This window comes from Macrosteles quadrilineatus, unplaced genomic scaffold (assembly GCF_028750875.1).
Source record: "Macrosteles quadrilineatus isolate MER2022 unplaced genomic scaffold, UCM_ALF_1.0 Scaffold_8__2_contigs__length_117827958, whole genome shotgun sequence".
Classification (NCBI taxonomy): domain Eukaryota; kingdom Metazoa; phylum Arthropoda; class Insecta; order Hemiptera; family Cicadellidae; genus Macrosteles; species Macrosteles quadrilineatus.
This window is the reverse complement of record NW_026542601.1, coordinates 99,585,351-99,600,465: the sequence shown is the minus strand read 5'-3', so window position 1 is coordinate 99,600,465 and position 15,115 is coordinate 99,585,351. Positions and strand designations below refer to the sequence as shown.

At 35.4% G+C, this 15,115-nt stretch overlaps 1 protein-coding gene across 6 annotated transcripts in view; it reads right to left on the bottom strand.

The window, feature by feature from the left end:
- The window catches only part of LOC128999952 (ral guanine nucleotide dissociation stimulator-like 1), a 113,201-nt gene that overhangs the window by 3,208 nt on the left and 94,878 nt on the right, over positions 1–15,115 (bottom strand). For 5 of the 6 annotated variants that reach the window (XM_054426747.1, XM_054426748.1, XM_054426742.1 and 2 more), the window contains 12 exons: positions 10,798–10,994; positions 9,701–9,763; positions 8,923–9,104; positions 7,961–8,085; positions 6,214–6,426; positions 5,308–5,418; positions 4,834–4,998; positions 4,167–4,307; positions 3,266–3,456; positions 2,363–2,489; positions 1,368–1,578; positions 198–332 (listed from right to left, as the gene is read on the bottom strand). In XM_054426747.1, the coding sequence (XP_054282722.1) occupies positions 198–332; positions 1,368–1,578; positions 2,363–2,489; positions 3,266–3,456; positions 4,167–4,307; positions 4,834–4,998; positions 5,308–5,418; positions 6,214–6,426; positions 7,961–8,085; positions 8,923–9,104; positions 9,701–9,763; positions 10,798–10,994 (1,861 nt within the window). The remainder of the gene's footprint in view (positions 1–197; positions 333–1,367; positions 1,579–2,362; positions 2,490–3,265; positions 3,457–4,166; positions 4,308–4,833; positions 4,999–5,307; positions 5,419–6,213; positions 6,427–7,960; positions 8,086–8,922; positions 9,105–9,700; positions 9,764–10,797; positions 10,995–15,115) is intronic. The other variant, XM_054426743.1, reaches the window with a different exon arrangement.

Genomic DNA, 15,115 nt, shown 5'->3' with positions numbered 1-15,115 from the left:
GAAAAAGAAAACTGTCTTAAATATTTTCTGAATATGTTATAACCGTTGTTTTACCAAAGTGATCGATGATTTGTACTCAACAGGTGCCCATGAACCATCTTGAAGCAAATCCCACAATGGTGATTTGGTGATGATAATCCAAGTCTTTTTTAGAATTACAATTTAAAATTAATTTACAAGACTTTTGTAAAGTTTACCTTTATCTGGAAGTACTTGAGCGAGAGTGTAGTTGTCAGGGTTGCCTTCAATCCCCAGCTTGAGCATTGCGTTGCGAATAACTTGAGGTGTTCTTTCATTGTTACTCAGCATTATACTCTTGTACATCACAATGCCTGCAATAACACCACGTCACAAATACACCATACAGCTAATCACACCTTTATAAATAGTTTAGGGAATCTCCTTTAAAAACCAACTAGAAGACTACCCATCTTTCGTATGGTGTTGGCATATACGTATAAAATGATTATTGCAGTTGTGGGAGAGGATACGGTTTGAGAAAATTTAGTTCTTTTAATTTGTATGGTATGCTATAGTACAGCACATCTACCTATTTTTTACTGTTATCCTAACACTGCACGGAAATGACACACCTGTAAACAGCTAGTGTGCAAAAAAACTAATTTCTGCTTTATTCATTCCTGCGCTCATTTGTGTGAGGGAAACCTAAATGACATTTTATATGACCGAAAAGCTTATCTGTGCGTTACGATAAGTTAATTATGGCAGTGGAAAAAATCTTGCATGTATTTACAAACAAGCACAGTCATTACTGCTCCCGAAATGTATGGCCGCATTCAGCTAAATCTTTGTGCAACCATCTACAGTTCTCGAGCGACAATGACATACTTTGCACTCTTAATAAACAAATAGCTTTTAACAATCTAAATGCAAACAGAAATAGGCATATTTTCTTTGTCATGAAAACTATCTTTCACAATTTCTCCAAACGTGATTTCCTGACACTTGCTCCAATAATTTGTGTTCTCAGCTTAGCGTTGTACTCATTCTTACATGCTTGGCTTTGCCTCACACATAAAACATCAGCGTGCAGTGGAAAATGTTACTTAAGATACTTCTAACAAAATTACTATTTAAATTATTTTGGCCTACTTTTAGTAGTAAATTACATCTATGTCAGGATGAAATATTTCCGTTGAATTGTGACCAGTTAATAGGAACCAATAAACAGTTCCTAAGCAGAATGAATGTTCCATATATAGAGGTGGTGAACTTTTAACATATGTTATTGGTAGGCCTATTAATTTTTGTTAGCTTGAGCAGAAAGCATATCCTCAATTAAGGGATCAGAACCAATAACAAAAAGGCTTATGTCTCTTTTAAACCTAACTCTAGACAATACACACCATCAGTCTCCACAAGGTCAGTTTCCAAGGTGACCTTGATTATGTAGAAGTCCGGAGTGACTTGCCGTAGCTGTGAAGACGCAGGACTGCGGTTGGCAGCACTGACTGACACGCTGTTGCCTGTCGTGTTGGTAGCACTGCTGCCCACACTCACGTCCAGAGAGGGTAGGGAAGAATTACTAGACGAGGACGACATCTGGGACGGCGACGCCTTGAAAATTCAAGCCCATAAGTTGAAAGATAAAGCAATGAAATAATGAAGCAACATGACGCCTCATAATGCTTTATTATTAACTATGTCACCACATAGTTCAAATATACTCCCTAATAAATTTAACATCTTTGGAAATGAACCAAGAGTTAAGAGAATCATTCCGAGACCCCAATATTGTAGGACACCTTCAAGGTATTTTTCTATCTATGGTATTGGTAGAGGGTGTTTTGACGTTTACTTATTACTTATGGTTATTTGCCTAACTTGGAAACTATGTATGTAATCAGGCCTGCATTTTTTAAGTGACACACTATGGGCCAGAGTGACAATACTTAAAATACCTACATTCGTATGGTCGCTATTTTAAAGTAAAGAATTAAGTAAGGCATTAAAGTTTAATAGCGCCCCCCTCCCTCCACCGCCCCTGGTCCTGAGCCCATATATCAAAGCGTCTCTGTATGAATTACCAAATAAAACACTCTATTGATAAACTACTACTGGTTGTCAGTAGATCAAACATCGTACAATTTATCCTCATGTTATAAAATGACCTATAGACATCAGAACACTAAAAGTCAACCAGGCTTGAAACATCCATTAAAACAGGCTTTTGATTTTACTATAGAATGGGAAATTGTAGTAACCACACTAGTGGTCAAAAGCATCATTCAACTTGCTTTGTAGTTTTTGTTGTCTTTGATAAGAATGCTAACTATCAATATCAATACTATCTATCAGACAACAGACCTAACAAACGTAATCTTTACAAAAGCAGTCTTACCTTCCTGTCAAGAGAGTTTCTAGGGGAGGAAGGCAAACTCTCCAAGTCGTAGAACTGACTGCTAGAGCTGCTGCTGGTTGTGGACGCTATTGAATCGTTCTTTCTGTGGCCCATACTGTAACAAACACTGTCATGCACTTTACATCTTGCTGTCTTTACAAAATAATATTATTCAGTATTTTATATTGACAGAAAACTAGGTTTGATGCATAGACTTTTTGAATCAGATACATAGTGTTTCCTAATAAAGAATTGGTAATTTATTGTTTAAAGAATTGCACGTTTTTCAACGGAGACTGAGAAGTCTAAAAGGTTCAGAGGTTTACTTTTTAACTGAATGCTATTGTGGTTTCTTTGAACTCATGTATTACTGAGGCAGTTTTTTGTGTGTTTTTTTTTTTACTACAGCTAATGTAATAATATCACCACAAAAGCCTTGGGTAGGATACACTGGATTCAAATCCAGTAACTTTGTTCTTGACTTGACAACTTTGATTATGTGTTCCCTTTTTGTGACTTCCAGGTAATACACCAATAAAAGAAGAGATCGTTCATTCAATCTACTCCCAGAAGAAACCCTCTTATCTTTTATTTGCGTATTTTTTAGGACTCTAATATTTTCAAGCTAATATTGAGGTTGAAATAATATTCCTTTACAAAGTTATTGTAAACCATACATCTTTATTATCACATAAGCTATCACAGTACCTAATAAAATGTGGGTGAAAATAGAATTTGAAACTGTAGCTAGCTCACTCTGTGGTTGGCTCATCCAACCATGCTCTAATCAAAATGAAATCCAAAATTAGCTACCGCTGATCCATTTAAGTGGGTAGTCTGCTTCAGAATTCAAAGTCAACGAGCAACTTGTTCTAAACGTGACGTTGAACACCCTCCACTCACCAGTTGTTGGGAGGTTTCTTCCTGTGCCGCTGAGTGGTGACGGTGAGTGTAGGCACAGTAGGAGGTTCTATCTGACAGCTCAGCTGGTAAGCCTCTCTGTCATCCAAGGTGAGGATGGAGTCAAACCATCGGTCAAACGCTACGTCTTCGTGGATGTTGTACGCATTGGCTGCGCCTTGCAGCAACTTGATCTGTACAATGGAAGATGAAACCTTGTAATAAGGATAGATCATGGCTGATTGAATTTAGTGTTCTGACAAATTTTACAAGTCTACATAGGTTTAGTGAATGATGTCTTGTCCAGTAGAATACTATCTAATCGAGTGTTCTTAACGGAGTACATATGGATTAAATTTTGAAATATTTCTTTGTATGGTAATAAACCTCTTGGCTTTGAAATTAAATTTATGAAGGAAATGGGACCCAAGTTGATAAACAAAAAAAGAATCTCTCGTAATGAACATAATATTTAATTAACTTTTTTAGGCTTCTGCAGAATTATTCTTTCTTGACACTATTCTGATGAAACTCCAAAATTAGCAAAATTGTTTGTTTTATAAATTGTTTTTGGTGTCATACACTGTCATTCAGATGAGTTTTTGTGATTCCTTTTCTTCCTTAATTGACTTTATTTAGTTTAAGTAAAGCTATAATTTTTTTCCAATTTGTATTTACATCAAATCCTAGCATCTGAATGAGAATGTTCTTTTCGAGACAAAATGTATTGATTGAAAATAAAACAATCAAAATATCAATTAAAATTGTTTGGCTAAATTTTGAAACAAAACTTAGAGATACTAATTTCAAAAATATATTTTGAGTTTCTAGTACAGTATATCTAGAAAGCTTCTCTAAAAAGACAAAAAAATGTTGTTTTTAGCAAAAATAGAAACTCACATACCTGAGCTAAAACTTCAAACTCTTTCCTGCGCTTGTCGAAGTTGATGAGACCTTCGTACAGTGTGTCAGGAATGGCTGTGTCTATCATGGTCAAGTCTGTCAGAAATGTTCCCAAGTACGGAATAGTCCCATGACTGATGCTCTGTAATTGACAAACAGAATTAAATTTTCAAAACTTTTAGAAAAAGACAATTTTAGAAAGAGTTTGAAAAGATATTGTGAATATTTCCAATATATACGGTCCAGTACGTGAAGATGGGGAATCCGCCACAACCAAGAGTTAAGAGAATAATTCCGAGACCCCAATATTGTAGGAGGCCAAAAGCAGAAGGCTAAGGTTGGTGGGCCATATCTTGAGGAGAAATGAGGAGAACTTGTTGAAAAAGGTACTAAGGGGAGATCCGAGGGGAACGAGACCAGTAGGAAGACCAAAAGCTAGGTGGTGGGATCAAATCCGGAAGGATATCGAAAAAGATGAGACTAGTAGAGGAAGATTCGGAGTACCGAGAGAACAGGCAACAACGTGTTGGCGAGGCCAAGTACCAGCTTGGGTACAAGTGGCCATGGCAGTTTAATATTTTGAACAGCAACGTTTATTAAAAAATGTTTAAATTCTTGTGAAAAAAATTGTAGGTGGACACACAAACTTTTTTTATTAGATTACGTACCCCACTGTTGTTGGCCTGCCGCTGAATGACCTTCTGCAGTTGTTTGTCATTTTCACCCACAGTGTCTGCAAACTTGGCCGTTCCCTCCCGCATCAACAACTCCCGCTGAGCCCACTGGTTGTTGTCCTCACTGAATATCCTGGCTAACTCCTCAAACACCTCCACCTGGTGGCCAAACAACATTACACTCATCACACAATCACAATCAATATTCTTAAGCCCACAGTTGTCGAGTGAATTAAGGAAAGAAAATCAATATTACAATTGGAGCAAATATATACCAAACAACTGTTTAATAGTTTGGTGTTAAGGATAATCTCAATTGGAGTTACTACTGTCAATAAAGTACTAAATTATATGGTGTTGTATGATGACAAAAAAATAAAAGTGATCAAATGACGTATAAAAATGTAGCCTATTACTATTCCTCCCTATAAAACGTATTACTGAAGTAGTTTAAAAAATATCAATTACCTTTTCCTTTGGTAAGCATTGCCAAGTCTTTTGTAACCTATAGACTGGATTGGACTGAAGACCTGAGATGATCGCCTTCAACGATGAAAAGTTTTTGAGAACCCTTAACTCCTGAAACATGAAAAAATGACAGTTAAATATTTGAATAATTCCTATCATGCCTATGAAACCTTCTTAAGTGTGAGTAGTACAAAAGTCATTATACTAGGGTTACTAACTCAGTGGTTTTGAAAATCTTGAAGACAGTATTCTTATGTGTTAGTAGAGCCAAAACAGTCGACAAATACATCAGAAACCCATATTATGAAAGGTGAAATGATGCTCTTAAAAGATATTTTTAGTAACTGATGTTTTTTGTCATTTCTAAAATGAAAATGAAGAATGTAATTTGAATTTCAATAAAAAAAGTAAATTTTTCACGCCAATCAATGTTCAAACCCCTCCAGTACACCGCCATAGACTCAAGAGTCCGCACATTTGAAAAAGTTTGCAGGAATAAGTGAATCCACGAGCGAATGACATGACGTTCCATCTACCTTCACTCACCTACCTTTCCAAGGACAATAGCGGTGTTTTGACCGTCTCAGCCTCAGTTGGCCCTGAGCTACGAGGGTGTAAAGTTAGGCACGTCATGTTTCAAGAAGGTGAAGAACAGGCCAGCGATTGACTGATTGGTTTTCAACAAAACATTTTCAATTTGAAATATTTGAAATTATTTTGAAATTTATCCATTTATATTTACTATATTTTGATTATTTGAAATTTTGATGCTATATGAACTTTATTAGGTATATAAAAGAGCGTTTCCAGTAAGAAGTAAGACGCGGACTGTCAGTCCACACGTGTGTACTGGTGTTACTATTAGCCGCGCTTGTACTGTAGAGTTAACATCAACATCTCACACACCTGAGCAATGTCTATCCAAGTGGCTATCAGCGTAGCTCGCTCCACTGGCCGACAGTTAGGGTCCATCAGCACTGTGCTGATCACTCGCAGACTGACCGCGTTGAACTGGTTAACCGTAGCCAACACTGTAGCCGCCTCCTGGCTACGTGACTTGTCCCTGCGTGACCAGATGCCTCCGAGACACTGGTGAGGTACTAGCCTCTGCAGCAGCTTCTACACACACATGTTGAATTTCAGCAAGATATATGTAACAGAATTATATAATAACCACGTAAAGTCTAACTCATCAGTCACCACACGTTAATCTGATGGTTCAGATGTTTGGGAGAAACTGTTAACAATCTGTACATAGTTACACAGAACATTACGTCAGTGTTATTTATGATGGGGCAGGTATATGAAGTTTGTAGCTTTAACTGTTACACTATACTACGCATTTGTAATTTGTGGACATACCAGAAATAATGAGTAATTTTAGCTAGGCAGTCAGCACCATAACCATGAACTAAAAAAAAAAAAAAAAACTTATGCCATGTATTTTTTTAACTAGTCAACATTAATTTGTTTCAATGTTTTTTTATTGTAAATCTAGATTCCAAATAATAAAATAAAGGGGAAATTTTGTTTATAATGTCTTGATTTTCATAAATACCCCCGCCGCAGCAAACCTGCAGACTAAGCGAATTTCCATATGTCTGATTGGATTTACACTAAAATGTCTACTTAAAAATTTAACATTTATTTCCTATTTAAATAGAATTATTTTAACAGGTACTTAGGTTTGCTGCATCAGGGAGGGTAAAACTTTTTTTTGTAAAATGTTAATAGTTAGTAAGAAATAAAAACATTTTCCAAATTTGATCAAAATATGTTCATAAACAAGCAAACTACAACAGTTTACTCATTCTCCATAAGAATAACATGGGAATTTAAAATTTACATTTTTTTGGAATTTTCTCCGTAACCATTAGGCGCATAGTAACACTTCACTATACTAAATTATTTGTTTTTTTAAGCTCTACAAAAAGTTTGAAAAGATTTTGCAAAATTTTATTTTTTTTGGGTCAAAAATGGGAAAAACCTATTTATACCCCATAAAACTCCCCGTAAACCCCCGTTCCCATAGTCCGATCATGCTGGTTCTCGAACTCGTTCGAGTTTATCCCGCCTTACACCTTCAAACCAAATTTTATCAAAATCGGACAAAAATTACTCAAGTTATCGTGCGGATGGACACACACACATATATATATATAGATATATAAAAATTTGAACGAATGGTGTTTATGGCCTCTGGAGACATCAAAATGAAAAAGTAAATCAGTCCCGGGCCTAGGTCTTACCATGAGACCTACGGTAATAGCTACTTCCCTATAGGGAAATTCGCTAAAAGAGTGAGTATTGCTGAAAAAAAACTCCCCACAAAGAAATGCCTAAACCATTTTTATGTTTTTTAAGTGTGTATCAGTGTAAAAGTCTTAGAGAAGCCTATTTTTCTACCAATTTACAGCTTTAACAGTTTTTCTTTCTCTTCTCTTGACAAAGATTTTAACAAGTAATTTAATTAATCCTATAAATGAATAAAGCAAGAATAATGTTTCTGTTTTTTTCCACAAATAAGGACTATTAAATCAAGTTTTAACATTACTAGTTATTTATTTGAAATCTGAAACACACGGGTAGTTTATTGAAAAAAAAAGAAATAGAAAGAAGTATTGAAAGAGCAACAAATGTAAATCCAGCTCACCATATCCATCCTCGTCAGCTGCTCAGCGAAATGTCGCTCAGGGATGTCTGGGAAGCTGTAGGGTGGAGCGTGAGTCCCGTTAGAGTGTAGGTACAGACTGTCAGGCGTGAACAGTGGACAGGACTCTGTAACAAGAAATATAGAATTTACAAATTAAAGTAAACTGTCTCTTGTCATCTAGTTCCAGAACCAATATCATTCAAACTGATCTGAAGACAAGCACTACAACCACTCGGCTACTTTGGGCAATAACCATTTAGATAATTGTTTAAGCCAATGCTTAGCAAAAATTAAGGACGTTTGGAATAGACACCCACAACATTAAAAAAATTCAAATTTTAAAAAGTGAACTTTTGTGGAAGTTAACCTATAAAGGAACACTTCAGTTACCGGTATACATTAAACCATTAAAACTTTTTGATAGTGAAGCAGACAGATCCATATCGATCAGCTGTAGCCGATTTGTTACTGGAGTGAAAATATAGTGGAGTGATCCGCTTAATTACCACCAACTTTGCATGTGCTATTGTCATGATCATTCTCTTGATTTTTGATACTTTCATTATTGATTGGACTTTGAAATTATGCTAATTTAGTAGGTGTGTAAACAAGAAGCATGTTTTTGTGTGTGAAATACATGGGCATATTAGACAAAAATCAGTACTCGACATAATGACACGTCACATGTCAACTTCTGTCAAAACTTCCGATGAGTCGGTAGCGTCGCGGACTTCGGGCCCAAGGCAGTAGTGTCGTGGGTTCGGATCCTGGTCACTGCCACTAACTTTTATCAGTACAGTTCACCTTTGTACTGTACCGGCTCACCCCTTGCTTTGCTGGATACGTTCCACGTTCAGTATGTATGTAGTCTATGAGGACGGACAAATGCAAGGTTAAAAGAGGCCGCCAACCTCAAAAAGTCAAGGTACCCAGGACAGTGTTATTAGTAGTCCGTCACTCACCCAGCATCTCATCCTCTCTGATGAACCTCTCCAGACGATGCCTGACCTTGTGCTGCAGTTCTGACTCAGGTAGATGCGCCTGTGTGAAGTGCAGCAGCTGATGCAGCGTGGCGTGCAGGGGAGGATCTCTGAAGTCTTCCGGATACGAGTCCAGCCACACGTGCAACGCCAGCACCAGGGTCCTGCGGGATAATCGGGATTAATGATGTGTATGACAAACTAGTAACAATAATCCATGTTTGATAGATAGATGTTCATTATTTTTTTTAAATTTAGAGTTTACTTATGGTGTCTGTCTATGTCTTTTAAGCTATTTTGATAGAAATACAATCAATGTATTGTATTATTTGCTCCCTAATTTAACCACTTTATTGACCCCAGATGTAGGTAGCTAGTAAAACACACAATTTTTTTTAAGAAAAGTGGTCATAACTCTACACATTTTTGGAAATACTAGACCACAAAAAAAAAACATCCCTCTAACACTGAACTAGGATGATAATTACTAGATTAACTACACATCCATGACATTTTTTGCTTGTTTGGTTTGTTTGTGAGTTTTTTGCCAAAGCAATCTCGACACCTAGAAGCATCGGTATACCCTTTTTGTGTACAACATACATTTAAAAAAGTAAAATCTAGATTTCAGTGAAAATAATCAGCTCTGACGCCTACACCAGGCTCAGCTATAACAATAACAATTGAGTATCTACTTTACAGTCTATAATTTATCCTACTCACATTTGCAAGTAGACTGACTATGGCTAGAAATACTTACTTTCTGTGTTGGTCTGAAACCATTTCTGGAAGGTCCAACTCGTTGTTGGCCAGTTGTTCATACCTGAAAGAAGTCAAAATTGAATACACTGTCTTCGGTCTTCCCTTGTAAAGTAAAAGCATTGAAAATGTAATTAAAAAGTAATAAATAGGTAATTTCTAATTCCTAATGATAATCCCTTGGTAATTCCTAATAATAATTTCTCATGGAACTCTCAATCAGTTGTATTCAGTAAAAACTATTCTAAATGAGCAAATAAGGCTCCTCATGATCTTGATATCTTCAAAAATAGTTTTGACAGGAAACAATTTGTATTTAGTACATTTGACTCCTTCTGGTTCTGAGGTGTTTTTTTTTTCAGCCAGAAGTAGACACTATAGTGTTTTACAATTGATTTTCAATTTCCTACTTTTCCTAACTAGGATAAATTTTTATGGGAACACAAACAGTTAACAACAAGTTGCCCTTTTCACTTGAAAAGTTATGAAATAGAAATATAATGAATACTTCGGGCTGAAACAAACACATCAGAACCAGAAGGAGTCAACTAGAGTAACTAAAACTAGTTTTTGTTTCAGATACAAATTTGTACCAACTAGTTGTAGTAGAGATGGGAAACACCATTACTCTGCAATTGTAGTCAGGAACGTTCCTTAACTTTACAGTAATACAGTAGGTGAAAAAACAATATTATTTTTGTTACTGGACATAGACCCAGTCACTATTGATGTGACACGGTCAGCGTAGTTTCAATTGCTCTTTCTAACACTTCAGAAGTTACAAATATAATTTGGTATTTTCAGTAATCTATTAACAATACACTATTATTTCATGATGCTCACTGTTTATACGAAGACACAATAAGCGTTATTTAATTTGTTTGTTTAAACAGCTCAGACCAAGTTACAAAAGTAATATAGTATTCTCAGTAATGTATTACCATTATTTTGTGATGCTTGCTGTTAATAGGGAGACTCAATCAGTCAGTCGAGAATGTGTTACAAAAATAATAGGCTAATCTCAGTCATCTTTTACTAGAGGTGACAGGTAGGGAATAGTATTATTTATTCTATTACGTCATAACGGCCACCACTCACCTATCTAGCAGCAGACTGAGCACCTGCTTGGGTGTGGCAAAGGTGCGATACGTGGCCAGGAACACACTGATGTAGGTGGACTCTAGCTCTCCCTCGTCAGTAGCCAGACTCTCTACCAGCCGCTGTAGTGTCCCTGCCTTGATAAACCTCACCTTCACAGTCTCCCACTCCAGGTGTGAAATCTCATCTTCCGAATCCTGAAACAAAAGTGGATGGATTCAATATAAATAATTGATTGCATAATTTACGTGGCCAGGAACACACTGATGTAGGTGGACTCTAGCTCTTTAACTTTACAAGGTGGCAGCTGACATTATTGGGCGATATCAGTTGTGACAGTCTAGCCTCCTGGGTTACAATTTGATTGGCAACCCCGGGGACACGTACGTGTGTGTAGCTTAAAGTATGTGTAGCTCTTTTTTACAGACACAAAAACAACATTCCCCTACCATGGGTTTATCTTGGAAATATCTTTAAATAAACAATAGTTTATGTAATCAACCATCCTTGCAGGCAATACAAGTTTTACTCAATCGTTTCAGGTATCTTGGTAGAAAGACTGGGTGATTTCCAAAATTGCCTTTGGAATATTTTAATACCACTAGCGTCTAGTGGTATGACTTTTACTGTTGTTTCTGCCTTTTTCCCTCATCACTTCCCTAATTGACACAATCTATATCACATTTTAAGTTTAAATTACTGATGGTGATGTCATGCCTCAAATTATATTTAGCATATTAAAAAAACCAATAATTATCAGCGGCCCTGCAGCGACTTTTAACCATAAAATTTTAATACCAACCACTTACAATTAAACACATAATACTAAACACAATTTACATAACTGATTAAAAAGCACTAATTCAATGTACCAGCTACAGGATGGAGGCTAGAAAACGGAAGATATATTTTACTCAGAGATATTTTTGGATGAAACAGTTTTCCGCTCAGCGAGCTGATACGAAACACCGAGCTTAACACGGTGAATCAAGAGACTGAGCATAATTGGGAACGTAGAGAGCACGAGGTGAGCCGTGAGCTTTGTAAAACATCAAAGGAGCTTCAATACTTGACAGGAGAAGTGACAATACACGCGTTTCCCTCGTATCTCACACCATCTACCGTACAATATGAATATCTTGGAAATATCTTAATATTACCACAATCTTGGCAAAACTATCACAAAACAACAAGCAGGATTTTACAGCTATTTTGGTAAATGTTGCCGTAAAAAAATAAATGCTATCAGAAAATCGGACAAATGCTTTCTCCGGTTGGCTTATCAACCACCTTTATATTGGGTAATCAGTGAGGTGTCTTTTAATCAAGCGAAAACCACTGGACCAAATTAAGTGAAATTTGGCGTGATGACGATAATCAATGTACTCAGACTTATTGTAGCTTTATGCCCGTCTCAACCTACCCCACCCCCTCTGGCATAGAAAAATTCAGTGGTAGAGTTTTAGGAGAAAACTTGGTTGGTATGAAATCTACAACGTTTGTATTTCTCATATGGTTGAAACTTTATCTTTCAAACAGCTGATTAAACAATTTCATTTTATACATTAGTTGTATTTTATGATACTAAGTACGTTCATTTATCCCCTGGAGATACCATTGATTATGAAACATTTGTTATGGTGAATATTGTATACAAAAATATGTCCACTTAATTTGACTTTTTATATAAGTCTTTATATAAAGTTTTTTTATTGTGTCTTAGTTTAGGTTTACATTTATCTATTTGCATGTAATAATATAAGTTGTTCAATATAACATTAAAAACAAATTCAAACATATTCTCTGGTTTATCCTCATCAAAATTAGATAATAAAGAGTTCCAATCATAGCATGCAAGCCTATATGTCAGAGCCGGAATATTTTTATGAGGCTAATAGAGTTTACATTGGTTTCCTATCAACTGACTCTCTTTTGGATCGCCTTTATTGAAGCCTTTTGTCCTATTGAGGTTTACTAAGATACCATTGTGATCCGAGTAAGGAAATTGAAAAATATTTGAAAATGTAATTTTAGCAGATTTTTTATGGACAAACACATTGTCGAGGCAGTTTTGGCCTCTAGTGGCTTCTTTGTTTAAATGATAGAAGTCATATTGTTTTAGTAAATTTATTAGTTGTTGTGATGTTTTAGTATTCTTTGTTATATCAAATTTAACATTAAAGTCCCCTCCAATAATAATATTGTAATCAGCCCATTGGGTAATGAATGACAATAATTTATCAAAAATATGTAGAAACACAAGGGGATCACCACTTGTTGAATGATAGACTGTTATTATTAAGGTTTTAAACTTGTCAATAAATATTGCTGATGACTCAAAATTTAACTCTCTACAATAATCGGTTATGTTAAAAGGCCTTGAAGTAATTTCATTGAGTAGAAATATAGCAACACCGCCTCTTATGTGACTGGTTCTACAGAAACTTCCAGCACAGTAAAAGTTATCAGGAGACGTCAACTTAATTTTATCTTCTGAGAGCCAATGTTCAGTTATGCACAATATCTGTATTTTTGAATCTAGAATAAACAATCTTGAATCTAGAATAATGGTAAGCTTTGAACAATATACATCAAGGCAAGAATGTAAAGTTGTTTTCAGGATGTTTACTGGTGTAAATTGAGATATAGAATTCTGTTTTTAGTTTCTGAACAGAGAAAATACGATACCTCCTTTATGTTTCATGATAATGACGTCATTAGACAAGTGTTACAATTCAGCTGAAACAATTTTCTGAAAAGATTTGAAATTGAAAGCAGCTCCTGTGTTTGACAAGTGAGCTATACTGTTCCGAACACTGAGTGAATCAAGTAGACGCTACAAGCTACTCATTATGTAGGGTAAGTGTCAATCTTTGGTGTAGCGTCTCTCTCGGCTTCCGATGTATACATTTGTCAAGCATAGCAGCCTCTATTCAACTCCACAAACTCAAAAGGAAGATACTCACATTTAAGTTTTGCAACAAAAGTGAATTCAAGAAACTTCATAATTGTGTTTTATAATCAACAGCTTAGTTTTACATCAAGAATAGTAGACTTTTGGATAAGTAGCCTTTGCAATTGATTTATAAAGGTCAGATGTATTATCTTTTAATTCTAGTTTAATGGAACAAAGAATACAATTATTAAGACTCGGTTACTTTTAAGCCACTTTTTTTTAGAGGAAACGCAGTTAGGAGTATTTAAACTGAAATAATATAAAAGAGAGTAGTGTGGTATCTGATTGAGGTGCCTTGAGTGCCTTTGACTGCTCATTTGAGATAAAAACAGCTGGATATAGTTTTGAACCACCATAGGACTACAATAATCAACTTCAACAATTATTGACTGAGCTTTATAACGTGACTTCTCAGCGGGTTGTCTATCAATCAAGAAATAATGTGTTTTAATTTTCATATCAGTGGTAAAGACATCAATCACATATTAAAAATCTAGATCGAATTTCCCACTCTTAGTGCTGTGATAGGTAGGCACAGGTTGAATCATTGCCTATTACAAAAGAAGATATCCCATCTATATGGAAAAGGTTCAATTGAGTAACGATATTAACGCTTGGTATAATATTATATAGGTTAAGTTCATTTCACAAAGATTGTGATTGATAGTGATGTTGATTTATAAGTTTGGAGAATACTTGAATAAAATTGTTGTTAAAAGACTTATTATGATCTTTTGAAATATAATACTGAATAGTTAGTAAACATTTGAAAAACTGATGACACTTTATTTTTACATAACGTCTGGTTATTGGTTAATAACTACACAAAACAATGTTTTGTACCGTAATAATGTTAACAATTACTGGGTTGAAGTGTTATTTTCTCCAAGATCCACGCAAAACATATTGAGTCAAGTTCGACCCAAACAGAACTTCACCGAGTATGAAACTTGTAATGGGACTCTACAACTTTCAAACCGCAACCACAAATTGATTGAAACTTCCAACAACGGATGCGTCACAACTTTTGTAGCCTCCAACTACGCGTCTTTGGTAATTACCTACCACAACAGCAAAGTTTTACCACCAATATTGGCTTCTGATAAAAAACTTGAATACAATCTGCATAAAATTTAAACTTGATGGGAAACATTTCACGTTTTTTACAACTCAACTTTTCTTTTACACTGTTAACAGCGTAGTTCAGTTTTGCAATTGAACTCCTAGTTTTTAAATTATTGTAGCATTTAAAAATACATTTTACTTCATATAAAATAATGTACATAAATATTTTAATGATTTAAAAGTACGGAAAGTATAAAAAACAAATCTTGTAAGTTAAAGAAACAAAACTGAAACCTT